Source organism: Branchiostoma belcheri, unplaced genomic scaffold (genome assembly GCF_001625305.1).
Source record: "Branchiostoma belcheri isolate BF01 breed outbred unplaced genomic scaffold, Haploidv18h27 scaffold12, whole genome shotgun sequence".
Classification (NCBI taxonomy): domain Eukaryota; kingdom Metazoa; phylum Chordata; class Leptocardii; order Amphioxiformes; family Branchiostomatidae; genus Branchiostoma; species Branchiostoma belcheri.
This window is the reverse complement of record NW_017802602.1, coordinates 4,126,998-4,151,311: the sequence shown is the minus strand read 5'-3', so window position 1 is coordinate 4,151,311 and position 24,314 is coordinate 4,126,998. Positions and strand designations below refer to the sequence as shown.

The 24,314-nt window shown below is 40.2% G+C and overlaps 1 protein-coding gene across 2 annotated transcripts in view; it reads left to right on the top strand.

Annotated features, from left to right (window-relative positions):
- LOC109462780 (AMP deaminase 2-like) overlaps positions 1-24,314 on the top strand; it is a 38,851-nt gene that overhangs the window by 4,650 nt on the left and 9,887 nt on the right. Inside the window, exons 2-10 of one of the 2 annotated variants that reach the window (XM_019759375.1) lie at positions 12,645-12,722; positions 14,060-14,215; positions 17,579-17,673; positions 18,644-18,788; positions 19,600-19,774; positions 21,807-22,023; positions 22,434-22,563; positions 23,250-23,381; positions 23,799-23,861. In XM_019759375.1, the coding sequence (XP_019614934.1) occupies positions 12,663-12,722; positions 14,060-14,215; positions 17,579-17,673; positions 18,644-18,788; positions 19,600-19,774; positions 21,807-22,023; positions 22,434-22,563; positions 23,250-23,381; positions 23,799-23,861 (1,173 nt within the window). In that variant the 5' untranslated portion in view covers positions 12,645-12,662. Of the gene's footprint in view, positions 1-12,644; positions 12,730-14,059; positions 14,216-17,578; positions 17,674-18,643; positions 18,789-19,599; positions 19,775-21,806; positions 22,024-22,433; positions 22,564-23,249; positions 23,382-23,798; positions 23,862-24,314 lie in introns of both variants that reach the window. The other variant, XM_019759374.1, reaches the window with a different exon arrangement.

Below are 24,314 nucleotides of genomic sequence, written 5' to 3'. Positions count from 1 at the left end.
CTAATAATATAGTCCGCCATATTGGATTTTGACCAATGACGTCATCAAATTAGCATATTCTATGCATATTAAATGATTTAACTTATATTTAATTATGTAAGATGTTATTAATGTTGGAAAAGAAGTGTAAATTTATATAAAACTCAGAAAATTTTTATGTTTAAACCAAAATTACTTCTATTTTCAAAAAAAACTACCCGTTGCCATGGCAACACAAAAAACATCAACTTACTAGTATAAAACTAATATGAACTTTTTTCCAGAGACATTTCAAGAAAGGTCTCCAAATTTGATACTTCTAGCGCAAGCCGTTTAGCCGCTATCTGAGATCAAAGTTGGGCCTCAAAAGCCCCTTCAGTCTGAAATGGGTTTAAAAATCGGGTATTTCTTCTTGTCTTCTTTTCTTCACCAAAAAATAGAAAAAGTTCAAAATGTATGATTTTTGTATGTAATGTGGACACAGAGGTTCCCACATCAGTTTGCAAAACAATTGAGCTGGTAGCATGTTGATAATTTCTAAAAATTAGCAAAAAAATGCTCTGGGGTCCGCGCGGACCCCAGGTGTACAGATTAATCAGTCCGGGAAGGTGTTCTGTTGAGGGTTAAACTACGAATTTTGAACTTTTAATCAAACCACTGCATTGATAGATGGTAAAAACTCCAACTATTAGGGAGAGAAGGACTTTCCTCAACTGTTGGGGGCAAAATATGAGCATATTTAGTTGATTCAGAATCTTATCTTTTTTTTCAAATCAGAATAAATGAAGAGAGAATCTGAGAACCAACAAATTAAATTGGTGTGGTCTAATAGATCTATCGCATTTGTTCAGGAAAGGAGTTTTAACTTATACGTCTGATGATGAGTTGATATTGACTTGACGTGTACGTCCTACATGGTACGCCATGTCTCATTGGTGAGTGACTGAGAACCTGAAAATTGTTGGTCCTTTATAGTTAGAATTGGAGGATATCATTGGATAGATATGGAGAGCATACTGACCATCAGTATTTAGAGCTGTCACATTTATTCACTGCTTGGAAAGGAGTTTTAACTTATAAGTCGAGTTGACCTCGACTGTACGTGTACGTCCCACATGGTACGCGATGTCTCTTTGGTGAGTGACTGAGAATCTGAAAATTTTGTCCTTAATAGTTAGAATTTGCGTGGCCATAGGCTATCCTCTGCCCTCCAAGTTAGACCCCCTTTCCCATAGACAAAATGTTGTTTCTCTCTCCCTCTTTTACAGATATTTTCATGGTCATTGCTCTGTAGAACTCACCCCAACTAGTTCCACCACTCAGAACTTTTAAGCGTCCAAATTCCTTGTTCGAAATCTTTTTAAAGTGACAGTTTCTTTCCCCGTACGGTCAAGCTTTGGAATTCCCTCCCTGACAAGTGTTTCCCACCAGCCTACAATCTATAGGCTTTCAAATCAAACGTTCACCGCCATCTCTTGACATAGCCACGTTTCTCTCATATTTCTAGTTCAATGCCGAGAAGTGGTCGCAAAGGCCTTGCATTGAACCACTCCGTTAACAAAAAAGTGGAGAGGCTCATCTGATGGGTATGGAGAACATACTGATCACTAGTATTTGGCTGTACTGAATAGCCCTGGGTCCAGTATGATTTGTTACCCTGTCACATGTATCTGCGTGTGGCTGGTATGTCTGTACTGACATTTTTACCTTTTATGTGAAAGGCACAGGGCACAACGCTACCGACATAAGGTCACATCTGGTTCATATACATGCATGAATTTAACGGGGTTAGATGATATGCGTCTAGAATTGTTGAGTATGTTTTGGCGTTTTTGAGATATATAAGAATGGGACTAATAGTCCAGCGGCATGGCTGAAAAAATTGTACACTTTTGTCTTAAAACACCAAATTTAGTGGACTTGAATTTAGATGTATTCTAAGCAAATCTGGATGCTGGACATTTCAATTTTTCCCAGGAGCGATTTTCTGGCGTATTTTTGCTATTTCTTACTTAATAAATGTATATATTGGGCTTTTTCACCATGACAGTTCAAGCAATGATTATGAAATTTGGTACAAATAATATAACAACAATAGTCTAACGTTGCTAAAGACGGTTACAATCGTTAAAAAGACATTACACTTGAGGGACAAACAATTAAAAAGTTTATTGCAAATCCATGCCCGAAGGCTAATTGCAAGTTATAAACATAAGCGAACATTGAAATAGAGTGTAAAATAACTTCAAAATGTACGTAATGAAATCTAATTGTCTAAAACTATTGCTATGTCTAAAACTATGTCTGAAGGGTTTGACTTATTTATTTATTGGTTTATTTGTATCAACATATCAACAACATATCTCGCAGCCTTGATATACAGGGCTGAATTCTGATCAAGTTGTTTATAATATAAATTATTAAGGTAGGGAAATACAAATTACAATCATGTCGGAATCTACAGATTAATATATCACTTTGGTTCGAAAATTTGGTATTTACAATCTTACAATCGTACAAACTTCTCTTTTGTAAACCATGGAAGACTGTGCCCATGCCCGCTACATGAACCTCAACAGCGTTGTGAAGTTTGGTGGGTCGGGCTGTGAGGACTTGCACGTTGTTCTGACACATGATCCGGCCCTGTGATGTCTGTACGGACCTACATGAAGGACACCCGACAGGTGCAACCAGCCAGGAATGAGGCAGACGCCGTGTACATGGACGGTCTGGTATTCAGATACCAGGGCACTTCTATAAGGGGGCCCGCAAGCCCTTTCCGTAGAGCGTAATCGGCCGTTTTAATTCTACGTAGAGCGTAGACAGGCCGCTCTAATTCAACGTAGAGCATTTTGGCGCATTTTGCGTAGAGCGTATTCACCGTTCTGCGTAATGTGTTGTAGCCACTTGGAATTCTACGTAATGCGTTTTAGCCACTTGGAATTTATCGTAAAGCGTAATCGAGAGCTCTCAACATTAAGCGTACAGCGTTGTCGACCCCCCCCCCCCCCACCATGCAGGCATCCTATAAACTACTGTACCGGTATGTTTGACTCCTAGTACCGGGGTCAGACCAAGATATCAACATCAGATCAACGCTTTCCTCTTCGTATAGGTGGACGAAACTTAATGTTAACTTTTCAAGTGCTATTTCAATTAAATTATATCTCAACAGGGCACAATTTACCTCGATGTTTGTTACCTTCATGAAAAATGTTTGTTACCTCCATGAAAAACAGAGGTATTGTTTTAGTCTGTCTGTGTGTGTGTGTGTGTGTGTGTGTTTCCGCACATTTGTAGTTATCATAAGGCCATTTTGATTTGATTATATAGATGACATCATCTGGGCACCTCAAAACTGATTCATGCGTGGGAATAAGACATGTTTGGCAAAAAAGTTGCTTTAATAATGAAATCTGCGTGGTCATGAAGGTTGAACAAATTACTAAGCACACAGAGTATGGTATGACGAATAATAGAATCTTTATTCCCATTTCTTCACATTTTCTTCTTTTCCTTTGGAATTGATTTTGGTATTCTAAAACATTATCATCGTTCTCTAATATTTTTTGTAATATTCGGCATATATTTGGAATGCACACTTTTGTACTTGTTTTGTACGATATAATCAAATCAACATCGCCTAACTTCAGAACGCCATTATCGATTGTATCAATATTTTGTATATTAGTAGGTCGTAAGAAGACGAAGGCCAAGGTTAGATATGGGACTCCTTTTGGGTGACCTTGGTACTGCAGCAGAAATTCCAGTTATTTTGTCCTAAACATGCAATGGTCTTGCCTGTTTGGTCACAGATAGCTTTTCCTGTCGGAAAAGAAGTGGTGTGAGTTTGGTCCCTCTAGTGTTATTTGCATAATTAACATTTTTATCATTAATGAGGTCATGTTGAAATGAAACATTGCCAAAAAAAAAGGAATTTCGCACAATGAATTAAGATTATGATGGAAGACTATGGTAATCACGACCATATTTCCATAATTATTATTATACACAATTCAAAAAAGAAACGTTAAAAAAACCTCTACATATTTCATGGAGGTATGGAATCTCCGAATTCTTGTTTGTCTTTGACTTCAACTTCTTATTCCATCCCTGATTCCATCCATGCAGCAAAGGTTTTACTTGTTCATCCTCGCGTGGTATAAGGATTCCTTTTCTGGCATCAGTTATCATAGTTAAACCTAGCCGTGGCGACTATTGATTCGGGCTTACATTGCATTACCCTCAGCAATAGTCGTGGAAAGATCCATTGGCAGAACTGCACATTTCCCGTTGGCTGCTCGATGCTCCGTTTTTGACCCGGTTTTTTGCTGTCCCGAGCTTCCCTACAATATAACTCCACAATTGGCCGGGTTGCCGATGTTTAGATCAGCCTAAATATTCCACAGCGCGACAGAAAAGTAGTAAAATAGCTAGTCGGCACAAGCTGGCGCCATCTTGGATATAGTCGGGAATGTCCGCTACCGCCGTCGGGAACGCACGGTAGCGTCACGATTACCGAAGCCCGACCGAAAGCTCTCCGATTATAACCGGAAAGGCTACCGAGCGTTCCCGACGGCGGTAGCGGACATTCCCGACTATATCCAAGATGGCGCCGTCTTGTGCCGACTAGCTATTTTACTACTTTTCTGTCGCGCTGTGGAATATTTAGGCTGATCTAAACATCGGCAACCCGGCCAATTGTGGAGTTATATTGTAGGGAAGCTCGGGACAGCAAAAAACCGGGTCAAAAACGGAGCATCGAGCAGCCAACGGGAAATGTGCAGTTCTGCCAATGGATCTTTCCACGACTATTGCTGAGGGTAATGCAATGTAAGCCCGAATCAATAGTCGCCACGGCTAAGTTAAACCACACTTGCATTCAACATACAGACTGTTACGCCACCTAGAGATGAATTTTAATGTAAAAAAGTCTTTGGATACGTCTTCACAATCACTATTTGTTTAATGCGCCATGGCAAAATATACCTGGAAGGAAATCAACTAGAATAGGCAAGCAGTGTGATATACAATCTCCAATGAACCGTACTAAGAGAGTCCTGAACAGTACTATAATCGGGACGGCTTAATGATATACATCACATATGTGAGCATACGGCAGCCAAATTTAAACGGGAAGTAATGTTTTGAAATTCGCCTGCAGAAATGGTGGTCTTTCTTCTTTTCTTAGATATATCCCTGCTTTTATCTTAAAGAACCGTCAAAGAAGAATCTAATAACACAATGTAATGCTTTATAGTATTACGCATCTGATCTTTACAAAAGTGTTTATAGAAGAAAAATCAATTATCTACAGAGGCAAATCCGGGAAAGGGATTGATACAGAATCTGATCTTTTTGCGTGAACAACATCTTCCACCTTGTAAACCGTAACTCTCGCGAGATCACGTTGTGAAGTGATTGGTCATTAATTATCCTGATAAAGCCGATAGTGGTCGCTGAAAATTTGATCTCTCTGTAAATTGTTATAAAGTTTAACATTTACTAACATACTACATTATCATATTACAGGTCTTTTACAGTCAAATACGATTTACCAGATCAACATACGCCTTCACGTTGCCACTCTGGGTAGTCACCTAGTAAAATTGCTTCACGATGACTACGATAAATGTTTAATTTCATGTTAACAGTATCAACACACACGTGGACTCGACTTATGTTGAAGGAAATGGGGATGAGTCTACCTGTCATCAGTCATGTTAAATGACTAGTATAAAACGTCGAAGTGTTAAAATGTGGATGAAAATACAACAGTAATAATATAGAGTTTTCTACCATACGTTTCGTGGAGGTTATCCTAGAATTTAACCCCTGTCCTGCTGACATTTGTTACACAATATTTTTCAATAATTTCATGTCTTAATTAGGTCATAGACCCCCGACTTTTTTGCCCTGCAGTGGCGTAGTTACCTCCGCATTTGTTGTGTTTCGCTGCGGTGTGATGCATTGCACGAGAAATACCTCCAAATCGTACCTACACAGAGTGCTATATAGATGGTACTGTATGTGCAGAACAACAATTGTAGGGCTAGCTCCGTAGGACAAATGGTCTTTTATTTTCAGGCTGTGTCAATCTGATTCCCAATGGTCAATTAAGTGGAAAGTGGCGAGTGTTAGGGGATAAAATGGATTAGTATGAAAAATCTGCTTTTTGTACACTGATATGATATTTGTATGTGTATTTGTCAATAATGTGTGTAATCTTTTATGAAATGGACACCAACAAATTATGTTATCGCGCTATCAAAGCATGAAATAATTTAGCATTCCTCTACAAACAGCTTACAAAACGATGTCTAATACACAAACAGCATGTTGGTTCCAAAGTGGTTTATAAAAGTCTCTAAAGACGTGCAGTGCATTTATTCCATCATCGTTCAGGTGCACTTAGTCAGGTTCCCGTGGGTCCAGTGAAGCTTTTAAAACAGTTTTCCTAAGCGGACCCCAAAGACAAAAACTAGTGTAAGATGCATTACCGGGACCGCAGAATTTGTCAGACAGGCTTATGACGTTCTTTGTTGGAGAGGGTAGATAATTTGGCTTGTTCAGAAGAGAAGAAGCCCCCCCCCCAAAAAAAACAACAACAAGAGACTGGATTTGTTTGTTAGATCAGGCCATGTTGATTTGATTACAAGGATGATATCCTCTGGTAACGCCAAAACTGATGCAAGCGTGCAAATAAAATACTTTTGCAAAAAGAAATGTTTTCACTATGAAATCTACATGGTCATGAAGGTTAAAATGACACATGGTATGGTATGGCGAATAATCTACTCTTCAATTCTTTTCTTTACATTTTCTTCTTTTTCCTTTAAATTTTGGCACTCTACGACATCGGTATTTTCTTTAAATATTTCTTTGCAACTTACGGTATGTATTTGCAACTGTTTTGTACGATTTACAGTATGGTTGCAAATCGTTTTTTTTTAATTTGGAAACGGCCGAAAATTCATGCGCGCGGATTTTTTATATCCATGTCATCCATATAATCATATCAATGGCCTTATCGCCCGAAGGATGTTGTCATCATCGGTATGTCGAGTGGGGTATGGGAAGTAGACGCCAAAAGCGTGGAGAAATTTATGTCAACTCTCTCCTTAGGCCACACCAATTTAAATTCCTGGTTAACGGATTCGCCGCTTCATTTTTTTCTGATTTGCAAATAAAAATAAAAATTCAGAATCAACTGCAAAATGGTCATATTTTGCCCTGAACAGTTGAAAACAGTCCTTTTCGTCCTAGTTGTTACAGTTATTCCATCTTTAAATGCAGTGGTATCATTAAAAGTTCAAAATTCATTGTTTAAATTTAGAACCAGCCTGGTGTGTTGACTTCATGGCTCCTATCGTACCATTTTGGGCCATAATACAATGCCTAGGCCTGTTTTTATTTTCATTCTTTTCGCCCGCCCGCTCAATTATTTTTCTAGAAAAATCCGTTAACCAAGAAATTAAATTGGTGTGGCCTTAGATTCAGTTATGCAAATCTGGGGGTAATTTGCATAATTAAATGTGGAAATTCTATAATTTAGCTCTATTCCATGATAGGACGATTTTTAAAACCTTGTGACACATTTCATTGAGAACGAGAGAAACAGAGGTATTTATTGATTATGTAAATGAAGACTTAATTTGCATTTGCATAATTGCATAAGAAAAAGGTATAGTTACATTGTAGAATTTCATTGGGGTATTTGAAAGTTAGGTGAATGAGAACATCATTTAACATAACTTATTCAAATAAGGATTTCATCTATGTAATTTTATGAGGAAATGCTACAATGGCATTCTTTGTTAAGATTTGATCGTCTTTGGATGATCAACTGATGATAATTCATGCAAATGATAATCCTATTTGCATAATCTAGGGGGAATAATCTATCATTTGCTAGTCATAAAGGTTTAACATCATTTGGCGAATGTATGAAATCGTGGAACTCTTGTTGAATATGAAAATAAGATTGTCATTCTCGTTGATTATGCAATTGCGCAATATATATATGTGTGTGTGTGTGTGTGTGTGTGTGTGCGTATTTTGATTTTGCGCAATTATGCAACTGAATACCTCAATTGCATCATTAACGAGAATGACAATCTTATTTTCATATTCAACAAGAGTTCCACTATTTTATACATTCGCCAATCTCTCTCTCTCTATATATATATATATATATATCTTGTAAATGATATATCTTGTAAATGATATACTTGTGAATTCCAGTGACGCGAACTTAAGTAAGGAGGCAGCTTTCACATAAGAGATGAGGCAGGAGTTCATTTTGCACTGGGGGATTTGGGAAGAGCCAACTGTTGCTTGGGGCAAAGTTTCAAAATTCAATTTTGGAGTGGAGTGATTTGATTCAATTGTCTGCGCAATGAACTCGAGGTAAGGCTGTTTTTAGAGTGAAAATTGCGGCAGTTTAAAGCCCAAGTGACCCTCCCGGAGGTCCATCACTTGTGCCAAATTCTAATGGTGGACTATCGCACGTCCAGCTGGCAAAACATCCGACTAAGGCAGGCAAATTAATAATATCCGCGTGCCTGTGTACGACTGAACTCATAGATATGGTCAGGAATATCGACATGAATGCATCGTTACATTGCACAGTGCCCCACTTCAGTAGAAAGTCGGCAAGATTTACCGAGTGCAGTGAGGGGTGGCGGGCATACTTTTTGAGTCGATAATCCGCCATTACTGAGATGGGCACTAAGTACTAGACCTCTGGGCAGGTCACTAGTTATAAACTGCCGCAATTTTCACCCTGAAAACAGCCCGACATGTTAAGTGGAGTTCCACGCACAGGTAATTTCCGGGTTTGCTTTGCCACAAGCACTTGTGAAAGAGAGCACGCTTATGTACATGTAGAGGATCCTAGAGGACCGCACGTGTCCAGCATGAATGTACGCTGGAAAGTCGAGGAAAGTCTACTCTCCAAGAAGAGGTTTGGGTTTTTATGGTATTTTTAGCGTGTTTTTAGGCTTTTTTTATCGGGGTTGGTGGGAAAAAAATCAGTGCAAAAGAGACACCCCGATAAAAAAAGCCCCAAAACACGCTAAAAATACCCCCAAACCTCTTCTTGGAGAGTAAGGAAAGTCTTCTATTCGAAATCGTACATTTCTATGATGGATGCCCAGATTCCATTGGACGGTCTGCAATTGCCGGTAAATCAGAGAGCCAAAACATTTTGCCCTCACTGTTACTTCCAATAATAACGTACGCAGGACCTGGTATTCTTTTGGGTGTGTCTGTCTACCCGTGTGTTTGTCTGTCTGTCTGTGTTTCTGGATATCTGTGGCCAGCAGAAGGTCAGGATGGATTGTGATGGTATGTGGTATGTGGGTAGGCCTTGGATATTAATTGAAAGTCTCTAAGTATTAGTACTTGGATATTAATTGAAAGTCTTTAAGCTCTTATCGTTTGTTATTATTAGTGCCTTTGTAATATACCCGTATCACATTGTAATATATCACACAATTGCAAACCACTGTATGATATTCATTGTGCTCCTATGAATATAGTTTTCAGTACATTGCCGTGCTGGAGCTTAACCTGCAGTCATGCAACAGGACATAAAGAATGTGCATTGTGTCGTGACGAAGATCAAGGTCAATTTTGCGCTTTCGGCGGCTTTCCTTTGTACTGCAGCTGAACGCCTGGCCCTGGACGTTCTACTGGCCTGATATTTCTTGATGCAGTTGACCCCAGAACTCTTGTTGACCTAGCTGTTTTAAAAAGACCAGGCGCGGGGCTGATGTTGCTAAACTGGGATGGTCAGTTGACACATGACCAAGGGTCACTGAAGTGCTGACGGAAAATAAGGGCACAAAGGAAATTCCCCTATGTTCCATTCGCCCATGTTCAAACGCACATTTACTTATACGTATGGTCATATATTTGGTGATTTTTTGGACATGTCTGGTCAGTACAGTTCATGGTCATACATTTCAGACAGGCCACCTACAGGGATTGACCTGATTTGAGGGGGTCAATCTTGCGCACAACATCTAGGGCGGTCAAATACTACAGAACATGTACAGCACGTCGGCAAAACGTACTGCGCCTGCGCGAAGCCACGGTTTCTATTGGATGTTTGGGTTCACCGTTGCGTTTCAGAAGTTTGTCCGTTGCATAAGGCACAACATTTGAAAACTACAGACGGGACGCCATGTTTGAATTCGTGAACACGACTTTAAACTATACGTTCTGTAGAATTATTATGTACATTATGTTCCGGATTTCACATGGCGCAGTACGTTCGGACGACCTGCTTAACATGTTTGTTTGTATGTTTGTTTGTTTGTATGTTTGTTTGTTTGTTTGATTGGGATCTCCATTAGTGTGCCAATTCACACTATTCTTCATTGAGTCATGGTGACCATGTGTAAACAGATCTTCAATGATATGCAGAATTGACATGTTTTCTATGAACAGTTCCGTTGAAAATTGTTAAAAATGTGCAATTTATTAACTAAAAGGTCTAATGAAATTTTGAACGAATATATTCTAATCAGAAAATGGGAGGAAAAGATGTGCATTTGCCCACAAATGCTTCCAATTTTTCTCTTTTTTTTGTCGTCATCTTATTGAACAAAGAACTGAGATGTTAAGTAACTGAATTATTTGGTCAATTGAAGTACAATATTCTGACGAATTACGAACAGCATTGTATTTTACCTTAGATTCTAATTTATGTTTTGTATTACGTTTGTAATGTTTGTTGGACAGACGTTACCAGCTGAGTCTGCCTGTGTTGACCTAGTAATGTATCATGTAAATACTAAGTGCTTAATTTATCTATAAGTGACATAGCCTCTAGGTATTGTTGCAATCCTCGTACTTTTTGATGGTGATGGAGCTACTAGTCTTTTCTGAGTACAGGGCGTGTTTTTCTACTTCGGATACAAGGTTACTAGTTTATGAGCGGCACAGAAGAAAATTACTGTCCTCGTGCGTTTAATCTGCAGATTTTATTCAAACTTATGTACTCCTACATGAATGTTCCCATCATTACGAGGAAGTTCCCATCATTATAAGGAAATTACACTCCGAATCCACATGATAGATTACTTTCCTCGCGCCTACGTGTTTGCATTTGAAACGTGTTTTCCGATGTGACATTTACTTAACACGATGGGGCATACATGTTGTGCAATAAAGACTCTCATTCATTAAAACACGGACTTCCTTTCAGCAAAGCCTGGTTACTATCCTCCATAGGCTGGCTTATTGGTAGTCCTACTACGCATAATCTTAAGCCTCTCTTGACATGAAGGCATTTCTAAACTGTTGCCTATGCCTAACTATGGATCATGGCCCATGCAGACCATTTAATAGAATAAGGCCACAGCAAGTAATTTTTATGGATGACATCATTGATTTTTGCCTGATTTTGAAAGAAAAAAAATAGAAATTTTGTTACCCTTTGACAGTGGTCAACATGTCGAAAATAGGCAAAATGGCATGCCTTGCCATACTGGAACGTGTATGGCAGATAAACATGAAGAGAGGAGACAAGACAAGGCTCCGATTTATTGTTTTGACTTTTAATTTGATGCAGTGATGTATTTCATTCCTTTTATATGTTCCAACTGAATCAAAACCATTTGTACAACGATTGAAAACTTTCCTTTTTAAACAAAAGTTGTTTCGGTGACAAATGGATATTGTGATAGTTGACAGTTAAGTTAGCACAATGCACGTATCATTTCTTGTTACTGATGTCAGGTTTATGATGTCAAAATTTGAAAATATAGAAATCTTGTTTTTTTTTTGCCCGACTCGTTTCTTTTTCACCCTGTCGCATTAGATTTTGGAGTCTGCGGGTGATGTCATACATAAAATTTACTTGCTGTGGCCTAGTGGACCTGGGCGGGCGGGCAGTACTCTCAGCACCGTAGGCATTACCTGCGGAGATAGCCTATGATGGTCTGACTTTTAAGCTACTTTCTGCACTACTTTTAGAATATTGGTAACAGTGATCCTTGAAGTTCTGAATTTTAAGCCTCTTTTCCCTGGTTTGGTAAAAACTACTATGATGCAGAGAATATGGTGCATTAAAAAAGCGGTGTGCATATTCGAAATGAAAACATACCCTCCGCCCGGCCAAACACTCTTCTTCATCCTTGTCAACTTTTCTCCATCCTGGCGGACTGTGATGGAGATCAGAGTTATCGTGTTGCTCACCATTACAAGACCTTGGTCGAGTAGAGGACATGCCCCTTTGTTTTGTCCAACAACGCAAATATGGCTGGGCACGGGGCGGCGTCAGTAGGCGGCGGTAAGGTAATACGTGCGGGGAATGTTCCGTACATGAGACTGAAATAGCCTGGATGCCTGCACCCTGCGGGTTATTTATCCAGACTGCCCAAAGTGACGTGGAAATATTCCCACTGAGTGTCTGGGTACAGAGCACGTATGACCATCGTTAGAAACTAACTACTAGGGAAGCAGAGAAAAAGAGTTGTACTGTAGATCGGCTGAAGAAAAGTGGTAACCATGAACGCCTTTAAGAAGATATACTTAAAAACCAGTATCAATATGAACTGGAAGGAGCAGAAGTCGCTGAGGTATGTGGCGTTCTACGCGGTGTTCGCGCTGGGGATTGTGTGGTTCGTAATCATGCTTGTATAAATGTGTTCCAGAGACTGCCAGCTTCCAACATGTCTTCTAACGCCTCCGTCCCTACCTCTGACTCTACCTCACAACAACAACAACAACAACAACCAGGTACGTAAACACACTTCAGACGACCGACCCAACCCCCCACCCCCCACCTGCGGTCTCTCTTTTTATATTTAGCATGAATTCAATTTGATTGTTAGGGATATTGTGTTAGGGATATTATGTGTAGTGACGTTTTTGTACGTTTCATGTACATGTAGATGCAACATATATGATGACCAAGGAGGGGGGGGGGCGTGTATGATATACCGTACAGAATTGTAATAGTTTTTTTTGTGTGTGGGGGGGGGTGTTATTTTTCCTTTTATCATACAGCAGAGATCATTCATATGTTTTGATACAATCATACATTGATGAAAAATCTCGTACCTAATGGTTTTGGAGTGTGACATGCATCAGAGTTGATCGAATTTGTCTCTGAAGTATCACTTTCTGTGGGTCCATAAACAGCACATAGGTCAAAGGTTAGCCATGTCAACAGATAGATCAGTGACAGGGGTGACGTGTGGGTGACGTGTGGGCGGGGTTCGCGGGCACGTGATGGACACGTGATACACGCGAACAGGCTCTGACGTCTACCGAACTACTAGGCAAATATGTTACTTACGTACTAAACTTTAGTCGTCAGGCTCTGTAGCGCTCGTGACATTTCCTAACAAATTAGACTGTTCATTGATGTTTGGATAGTAGTATCCATCAGTCTCCGATGGGGTACGAAGTTCAATTGAATGACTGGTTTATTTGTTTAAAATGGTACATTGCAGGCATAAGCTGAATTGCTGAATTGTGTACTATTTACAATGGAGACACAATAGCTATACCCATGATGCCTTTAAAAACAAAACATTGAATATTCAGTACATGGTAAAACATCATTGAAATCACCTTTTGGTAAATCTCAGATTGGCCTACACTTAAGTAATCTTAAAGCTACACCATGACGATACAAAAAATCAATCCTCCTAACTTCTCGTTAACACAAGTTGAATAAAACCTGCCCCACTTTAAATAAACACTGTCCAAGAAGCATAAGTTCGAAAGTAAGGCACCCCCATATTATTATGTGTCTAAAAACAAATTCTGAGTTCAACTCTCAGTTTCATAGAATCATTACCACAACAACCTGCAGTTTCGTACAACCAGTTATTTCCAGATAGTTTCTTTTGTATCTGTTAACTGTATCCGTTCATCTTGTTTTGTTGTGACCTGTACTTAGCCAACTGTGTCAAAAATTAAAATGTGCAATAAAGGTCTTCATTCATTCATTATAACACACATTATGTCAGTAAAATCACTTACTTTTAGAACGTTTAGCCCTTTTTGTTATAATGATGTATGAACACAGACGAACTTTCATGCTAATCTTCTGTAATGTCCAGCTCCGAACCCCGCACCCCCGGCAGGAGAGGGCTCCCGACCGAACCTGTGGTCCAAATCTAGCGCTATAGGATCAAAATGGCACAATGTAGCTCAACTCATTATGAAGCGACAAAAGGAAGAAGCAGAGAGTCACAAACATGACTTATTCCAGGTAAGTTTGACTTCTTAAAATCCAGCGTTCCCAGATCATCAAAAGTCGGTTAGACCATGTTTTGATTAGGCCACAGCTAGAGATTATTATGGATGCCATCAGCGAGTGCAATGATTTTCGCCTGATTTAAAAAAAAAAAACGCAAAAAATTTTGTTTCTCTTTGACAGTGGTCAACATGCCGAAAATGGGCAAAATGGCATGCCTTGCCATGCTGGAACGTGTATGGCGGATAAACATGAAGAGAGGAGATACGACAAGGCTCTGATTTATTGTCTTGACTCTTACATTGATACAGTGATGTATTTCATTCCTTTTATATATGTTCCCACTGAATCAAACCATTGATGATTGAATGATTGAAAACTTTCCTTTTTCAAAGTTGTTTTGGTGATAAATGCATGTTTTCATAGTTGGCAGTAACGTTAGCACAACTGTATCGTTTCTTGTTTACCAGGGTTAATGATGTCAAAATTAAAAATGTAGGAATCTTGTTTTTCTTTTGGCCCGCCTTGTTTTTTTTCACCCTCTCACATTAGATTTCGAGTCATCCATAAAATTAGACTTGACTATTTAGCACATTTATTTAGTTAGTATTGGAAAAAGTGGGTAAAATACGTGTTAAGAGAAAAAGTGGTGATAATGCGTAGTTTTTACTTGTAACCCAATGAATTATCATATATTAGTGAAAAAATGATGAGTTAACACCCCTCTAACTCATTTTTTCACTAATAAGAGATTCCATGAAACTTATACTAGTGAAAAAATGAGTTAACACCCCTCTAACTCATTTTTTCACTAGAAAGTGATTGTATAGAACCTCTTACTAGTGAAAAAATGAGTTAACACCCCTCTAACTCATTTTTTCACTAATAAGAGACTTCAGTGAACCTCTTACTAGTGAAAAAATGAGTTAACACCCCGCTAACTCATTTTTTCACTAATAAGAGACTTCAGTGAACCTCTTACTAGTGAAAAAATGAGTTAGCGGGGTGTTAACTCATTTTTTCACTAATAAGAGTCTCCATAAAATCTTTTCTAGTGAAAAAATGCTCATTTGTTCACGTTTTAACGACCTCTGCCTCAACTTTTGTCCAGACCTCCTGCATCTCCGTGCCATTCGTTTGTTTTTCTTCCACTCTCTCCATCTGATAGCTCTTTCCCCCTAGTCTGTGTTACGCAAACTCTGCCGTCGGCGGCTTCACTGGCCCCTCCCCGCATTTTCGGGGGGCCGGCTGGATGTTGGGCGGCCGGCAAAAGCGATTTAATCAGGCTAGTTTCCCCCTAGCCCCCCGCAATCTCCCTCCCAGTAATCATCTTTTGCGGCAAGAGCCCTGTCCGCCCGCCTCACACAGGTTTCCCCGGTGATTAGCCCTCCACTAACAAATCCCCAAGCATACTGTCTCTTATTGGCGTAACACTCCTACCGGGACGGTCTGTTGCACTTGGCGGGGGAAGCTTTTAGAGCCCCGAAGACACAGCCTGCCTGAACACCCCCAATCACGTAAAACTGGATGCCAGGCTATTCACGAGGCGACACGGGCTGGTTTCCCGATCTAGCCGGGTGGGTTTATAACGGCACGTAGAACACCCCACCCACCGGCCTGGCTCATCGAAGATTATATTTTAAACTCCGCCCCTAATAATATATTCATTGTAGCTTGCCGAAAGATCGGGTAGGAGTATATCTACATGTAGCTGGCATTTTTAAGTCGTACTGGCTGGTGTAGCCCCGTTACAAAGTAAAGTGAGCCTAAGGGGACTGCTAACAGCAGGGGTCACTGTCAGTGAGCCGTACTGTCACAAAGAGTAAAGAGGCATTTTCTATAGGCAAGTGTTTACACACTGTGACAAAACTCACACTGCCGGGGTTTAGTGTTAATGTCCGCCACCCAAAGATAGGAACGCCATAGCCAGGCCACAGATGGCCGTGTTTCAGGGCGGTGTAATTTAATCTTGGCAGCGGGACGACGACCATGTAATGATTTGATCTGGCCTAACCAGGCAGGGCTTAATTTATTTTTTCACTAGTAAGAGATTCAATGGAGTCTCTTATTAGTGAAAAAATGAGTTAGAGGGGTGATAACTCATTTTTTCACTAGTAAGAGATTCAATGGAGTCTCTTATTAGTGAAAAAATGAGTTAGAGGGGTGTTAACTCATTTTTTCACTAGTAAGAGGTTCACTGAAGTCTCTTATTAGTGAAAAAATGAGTTAGAGGGGTGTTAACTCATTTTTTCACTAGTAAGAGGTTCACTAGTAAGAGCTTTATAAAGATATTTCTCTTATTAGTGAAAAAATTATGTGTTAACGCAGGTAAAGGTTCTTAGCACGTGTATGGAATGAAATAGTTATCTGAACGAAAAAAATGAGATAAATAGCTAGCTCTATAAAATTTACTTACTGTGGCCTTATGTGTAGAACAAAGTGGACTTACGCCGCTGTCACAAATTCAGAACCTTCCCCCGATCAAAAGCCGACCAAGTTTGGCTGAGATTCGGGAGCAGTCTGACGGGATTTAGGCCACACCTACATTTGTATACGAATCGAATTTTAGTAAAATTTGAATCAAATGTGACCGCCAAACACGTCCCGACCTAATCTCGAACACCAGCCAACTACCGGCGAACCACGGCCGAACCTCCCTTACACACCAGAGTGTTATTTTGAAACATTCGGCTGGCGCAGCCGACCAGTAGCCGACCTGGCCGAACACCACTACTGCCAACCATGGTTGGGGGAGTTCAGGGGATTTAGCATTCTCTTAGTCCGCTGAGTCACGACTCGAAGTCAAGTCGCAGATTTGATGCGCCAATTCTAGAAAGATTAACGTGATCTCTACTTTGTTGGCATTAATCGTTTCAGACCAAGATACTCGACTTCAAGTTGAGGTATTTCAAGAAGTAGTTCTCGTAATGCAGTGATTTAACAAATTAGAATACACATTTACCTTCACCTTGAGTCATCCTCGTGTCATCATCATTTCAATATGATGTAACATCAAATCGTAGAGCGTCCAAGTGAGTCATCTGCTTGAAATACAATAGGGTGGATCATGTGGCGCAGAGACTGTTTGGCTCGGAACCAAGAGGTCCCGGGTTCGAGTCCTGACATGCTACCGACCTTGTGCCCTTGGGAAAGGCACTTAACACGACTTTCTCCACTTCGCTCAGGTGAAAATGAGTATTGTATTGTCCCTTGTGTCGGTGGCGGCATTAATATAAGGTGGAAAAAACTTGAGTGTGCCGTCACCACGTCTTGTGACTACATGTTGGAATGAAAAAAAAATACAGTACATTTTCCTTGACTTGCAAACACGATAATGCAGTTTTTTTCTTATGTTGTGTCACTGATTATTCTGAACAGGATTACGAAGTGGGTGAGGACTGCCCTATTGTTTTCGGGGGCACGAAAGAAAAACACATCGATGAAGAGCTTCAAGAAAAATCAACGGAAAAGACGTAAGTATGCTTCAATTTCACCTATATGGGACGTAATCGTGGCATCAAAATTTGGTGCAGACAAAACGGTCTTGTCAAACTGAAATTCGGTCACTCAATCTATCAAGCCATTCCGTCTCCATGTAATTTTCTTTTCCTTGTTACATATTGAGTTCGAGGAACACATGCCTTCTCCATGTAAAGCTGTTTTTAAGTGTTAGTATTATTAACCTTTGAAGTTATTATGATATGGTGGTGTAGTCTTGTCCATCAACTCCTTTGAGATGTAAGGAGGGATTACCCTCCATCCAAGCCCCTTATTTCCTCGTGCGGGTTATATATTAGTGAAGCTACCAACACGGACAGGTGCAAGGCTTCTAGAGTCATACCTATAGTTATACGTATACTAATCAACAATCAACACATGCTGCAATGCAATACCGTTGGAAAAACAGCTGCGCACATGCCAAATATAAAAAAGATCCACCCACAACTACTCGAGTTACATACAGACCCAGAGCACAGCCACTCCAAATGACCCAAACCGAAATCATACCCTTTTGATGAAGTTAATGATATGATGATGACTGGTTTGATGGCTGGTTTATTGATTAAAACACTTTGCAGCCCGGAGGCTGAATTTCATGTTTCATTACATTCCTTGCCCACCATAACAACTTTAAAAGATCATTCTAGCTAATTTACGAATTTAATTGAAATGCAGCTTCTACATACATACATACATACATGATGAAAACACATAATACATCAATTATTTGCATTTATAAATCGTTAAGGAGTTTCATAATGTAGGACAAGGGGCTCTTGGAGTAACGCTTCGTACGTGCTACAGTACCGTCGAATTTGTTTTTTGTTTTTGCCTTGTTACCCGCCCTGTTACTTTGCCTCTTGTCTGAGGAAGCCAGTGGTGATAGAGAGTTAATTTGCACAGTTTTATGGTTATAAATTGCTGTTCTTCTTACTGACACAGGAGAAAGTCTCGCAAGTTCCTGAAGAAGGCCATGACGGCAACATCAGAGGGAACAGCGGAGCCGTCAGCCTCGTCTGTACCCATGAAAGACCGAACAAACGTGGAGTATCAAAGGGTTCTGGTGGATGGAGAGGGAATCGCAGGGGTGAATATCGATATTTCATTCATTTATTTTCATTACGATTTTTCTACATACATGGAAGACATGATGGGACAAGTGGACATTAGGACACCTTTTCAAAGCCATCATGCCAACAAGGTCATACAAGTACATAAAACAATAACACATTACTTAACATTACATAAATATACATATAAATACACTTATTGTAGCATACTAGTAGCACTGTATGTACAACTTATGGCTAAACTGAGTTTGAGTTCCACATTTACTGCCAAATGTCAAAAGTATGAAATTTCCACCACTCACTATTATGCATATGCATTATGCACTGGTGAAGCAACATAGCGATCAGACTGAAGTATGACTGCGTTGAAGCCGGCTCCAAACTACCTCCAAAAGGTGGTTTGGGAACGAACCGGCTTCAACGCATGTATGTAAATATTCTTCAATGTAGCTCCTAATCAGAATATGTAATATGTCTAATCATAATATATAATATGTATAACTTGACATGAGCGTGTTTTATTATGTTTATCTCCGAAGAAGTGTTTATCTCCGAAGAAGGAAAATTTCGAAGGAAAACATATTGTTTTTGCTCTGCTTCTTCTTCCTCTTCTTCATCAGGATAAATATCCTGATGAAGGCGACAGTGGTCGCTGAAAATTTGATCTGTGTAAATTGTGTGTTCAACGTTTTACTAAGAGCAGAACTTTGTTAGGCTAGACCATGTGAAGGTAAAAATTATGCATTTGGTCAGTGCCTGGAGAGGAATAGCAAGAAATTGAGTAAAAACAACTTCGGTAAACATAATAGGTAATTTTTTACACCATAGGTTCCTCTCCGTGACCTCCAAGACGCATCCAAAGGTTTGCTAGAAGCCCTGGCCATCAGGGAGAAATACATGCGGCTCAACTTTCAGAGTTACCCCAAAACTACGTCCCGTTACCTGCGTATGGTGGACAATGAACCTACTCCGAACGAAAGTGACTTCACGGGTGTTGATGAGGGTAGGTCTTTCTTTAATGTTTATTACTTTTTTGCACAAATTAAATCATTAATTAAAAAAAACACAAAACAAAGAAATAAAAACAGTGTGCGGGAGGAGGAAAGAAGCCTGCAAGGCTTGTACAATGTCCTTCTCCTTTAAACGTACTAAATATTAATCATGAGGCTAACAAATGGTAAATAATGATAAATAATAATAATAAAAATAATGGTTTATTCAATTATTAAAATATATACAAGTATCAAAATATGTAGAATACAGTCCCACCTGGCAGCCAGAGGCTGAATTGCGTGGGAACTGTTTCCATTAGTTTCCATTAAAACAAAGGCATAACCGTTATCTCAACCAAACATTTACGAACAGGATAAAATTAACGAACCATAAAAGCCTCTTAAGCAGATTGAAATGAACAGGTCAGATTATTTTACAGGTTCAGCAACCGTTCCATGTGTGGTATTGCACTGTCGTGGTATCTTACAGGTTTTACAGTAAATACTGTTCATTTTGTGGGATGTTCGGGTGTTCATACCACTTATTTCCTGTCGTGAAGGCGGTAGGAGATGTCTGTACTGTTCAGATTGTTCAAGAGACCTGGCGAATTTAACCGTCAGTTCTTCGCGGCGTGCTTTAAGGGGTGGGAGGGCAAGTTGTTCGCACGCTTTTGAGTAAGAGATGAAGTCTTTCCCCATGATGATTCTCAGCGCCCGGCGTTGCACTTTCTCGAGTTTGTTGCAGAGGAGAGTAGAAAGTCCGGAATGCCACACGGGAGCAGCGTATTCCATAACTGGACGGATATAGGTAGCGTAGACAGTCACGGGATCATCAATCGGGAGATGGAAGTGTTTCAGTTTGCACAAGAGGTATAACCTTTGGCTGGCTTTGTGGTATATCGTGTCGACATGAGTGTTCCACTTTAAGTTCGCTTGAAGGTGGATTCCCAGGAGCTTCATGGACCTAACTTCCTGGAGGAGAACGTTGTTTTATGGTAAGTGTTCCGAGGGATGTGTGGAGCTTTACTGAAGTGAACATACATAACTTTACACTTCCCGGGGTGACTTTCCTTTGACCATTTGTCTAAATCTGTGAGGTCCTGTTGCAGATACGATGGGCTACTAGGTGGATTTCGGATTTCTAGTAAGTTTAAATCATCCACGAACTTCCAGCGCTTGAACGAGTTTGCTTGTTGTGCGGCACTGTTGATGTAGGCCGTAAATATAAGCGGTTTCAGTAAATAAATGTCCCCTGAGGCAGGCAGCATGTAACCGGGACAGTGTCGGAGAGAACCCCGTGATACCGTACTGCCTGGCTTCTGCTAGTGAGAAAGTCGGTGATCCATCGGGCTAGCGATGGCCGCAGTCCGAGTTCTAGTAAGCAGCAGATGGCAACTATGTGACCAAACAGGTCAAATGCTTTGCTATAGTCAGTGGACACAAGGGAGCAAATGGTGTTGGGTCTGTCACAGGCCTTGAATAAAGAATGAGTCATGTCAAGTAGGCAGTGGGTTGTAGATCTACCTTTGATACCTCCAAATTGCTGGGTGTCAATATGTGGTAGTATATCTGTCATGGCCCACTGGCAGATGAACTTCTCTGCTACTTTACTCAGAAGTGATGTTAAAGAAATTGGAGGACGTTCATTTAGGGACGGTGGCTTAGTCTTGGGGACAGTTGCGTTTTTCCATTCTTCTGGAACAGTGCCCTCCAAGAGCGAAGAATTAACCCTAACCTAGACCGGGCTTTTTTGGGCTTGGTGGGACTCGGTGTATCGGGGGTATGTCGTATGACCACCAGATCTTCAGAGGATGGTGTACTAGTAAAAAATTTATATCAACAATTTTTATGTCGTTATGACGTCATATGACGTCATGGTATACAACATAACTTTACCAAGTGTTTATGACAGAATATTAGGGTGTATTAAGTCTTATGTTGCCCATAGCAACACTGGTGACGTCATAAAATGACGTCATGCATATTTAAGATATCTGCCATCTTGGATCATAAATCTTGAATTTCCAATGCATTTTATTTCAGACACCGACTGGGCAGGGAAATACGGCGATCCTTTCCGCTGTCGTAACATACCAGAGAACTTGAATTACGCTTACAAAATGGTGGAGGGAGTGGTGTACGTGTATAAGGATACTGCCAGCATGGATGCCGGGAAGCCCGTAGAACTTCCGTACCCCGACAAGGATGCCTTCCTGAAAGACTATATGCTGATGCTGGCTCTGATGAGTGATGGGCCGATGTACGTATTTGCCTTCACATGATTGATGCTGATTGGCCTAATGAAATGAATTAACCAATCACTGAAGAGTTGCTGTTCGGGATTGTGACAATTGGTCTAACGAATTGGTGATTGTTCTGATTGGGCTGATTGGTCTAACGAAATAAATTAACCAATCACTGAAGAGTAATATTTGCTATTCGGGAATGTGACAACAAGTAATCCGCATGCAAGTAATATCTAAATGCTGATTGGATAAGAAATGCCCAATCTGCATGACTGATTGGCTATCTTTGTGATCGGTCTAAAAACTCCTACCATAGCCTTATGTAAAATCTATCACCCCCGTCAAAGGGTATTTTGGTGCCCTCTGGCGCTAGTTTTTGATCTCAGAAGCGAAACAAATGTGGTACAATTCTTTTTTTTTTCAGAAAATCCTTCTGCTATCGCCGCTTACAGTTTCTAGACTCTAGGTTCAAGATCCATCAACTTCTGAATGAACTTGCGGAGTCGGCCGAGACAAAGCAGTCACCACATAGGGACTTCTACAACGTTAGAAAGGTGAAACAAAGTTGCTGAATTTGTGCGCTATTGAACAATAGTGGTGACATGATGCGGGGGCTAAGTGGAGGGCCCAAAATGGGAACTTTTGTAGTCCTTATCAGTTGAAAATACATTTTTTTTCTCGTGAAAATATTAGTCCAGTTCGGAGACTTTAACCAAGTTTTGTTATGTCACCAGTTTAGTGGGCATATTAATGAGAGACCTGAATGATGAGGTCTTGCCTGCCCAGAGCGGATGAATACATGATAAAATCAGGTCAAATGTAGGGTTTGTTTACTGTTGTCAGAGTTTGAGCTGGTCAACAAATGTGCATCCTAAGTATAGTTTACTTTGTATATTTGGGAGGCAGACTTGTGACTCTGTTGTATAAGAATTGTTGAGGTTGATGTTTGGGAAGGTACTTTTATGAGTCCTTATTTAAGTGTATTTAACTGTAGTTTTCAATGGTCAAACATTATAGTGGCCTAAATCTGCCTTTAACCGTGACTCACAGTGAAAACATTAAGTGCACATGTCGATGACCCTAATTTCCTGTCGAACTTCACTAGCTGACAAAGTTGAAACATTCGACACGACTATACGGAAACTTTCTTCATGCAGCTTGGAAGTTTCATCTCTATCAACGCATTCAATAATGTTGTGTACGGATTTGTGGTAACATCACGTGCCCCCCTCCCCACCAGGTGGACACACATATCCATGCCTCCGCCTGTATGAACCAGAAGTCTCTCCTCAACTTCATGCGAACTAAAATCAACCAGTTTGGCGGAGAAATCGTCATCAAGGCTGACAAAAAGGAAAAGACACTAAAAGAGGTAAGTATTTGAAATGTGAACATTGGTTCATGGAAACTAATGTTAGGCCAGAAATTTTTACTTCTTAGTTGTAGATATATGTCACATAAATATATACCAGATATCATAGCATTAGTATCCAAAAATGTCTGAAAACAATTCACTTACACTGTCCGAAATTTTTCCTTAAATAATTTCATCATGTAAGAATTAGTGCACTATGCACCAAGTAACATCTAGTGTCAGTCCACAGTAAACCTGCCAGAATTGCCCTGATGAAGATGACAGTCGGTCATCAAAACGTCGGCTCGTAAAAATAAATGGTTGTGATCAAAGAACTTTGCTATTAATTCACTTACAGTTAGTATTGGAAACATGTATAAACGCCTGTCTTTCATACATTTCGTATTTCTAAATCCTATGTTCTCCCTGATACAGGTCTTCGATGAAGAAAGTTTAACAGCGTACAACCTGACAGTGGACAGTCTGGATTGTCATGCAGTGAGTCTTGCTATTTCCCTAGCTATTTATCTACAACAGTAAGTTTCTTCATTGTTGAAGTCGGCATTATGGCAAGGATAGGAAAGCATCCAAACGTTCGAATTCCCAAAAGGGAAGTGAACCTTATTGGCACTGCCATCAACATGCAGTACTACTGGTGACATGCTTTTCTGCTGTCACAAATATTGGTTGTCTGTAGTATCAATTTTGGATATTATTCTTCGCGGAAGGAACATGTTGTTTTTGCTCAGTTTCCTCTTCGAAACAAATAAGGTCAACGACATGGGCCGAGCGACTGCCACCATGGTAACTGGTGATGTAGCAGACACCCTATGGTGTGGTATTACATTATGTAGCAAGTGGCAGAACATGGAGTTGGAGTGGCTGTGTTTATGTCTGTGTGTTTAATCCTACCTAGACCGGGCTTTTTGGGCATGGGGGACGGGGGGGGGG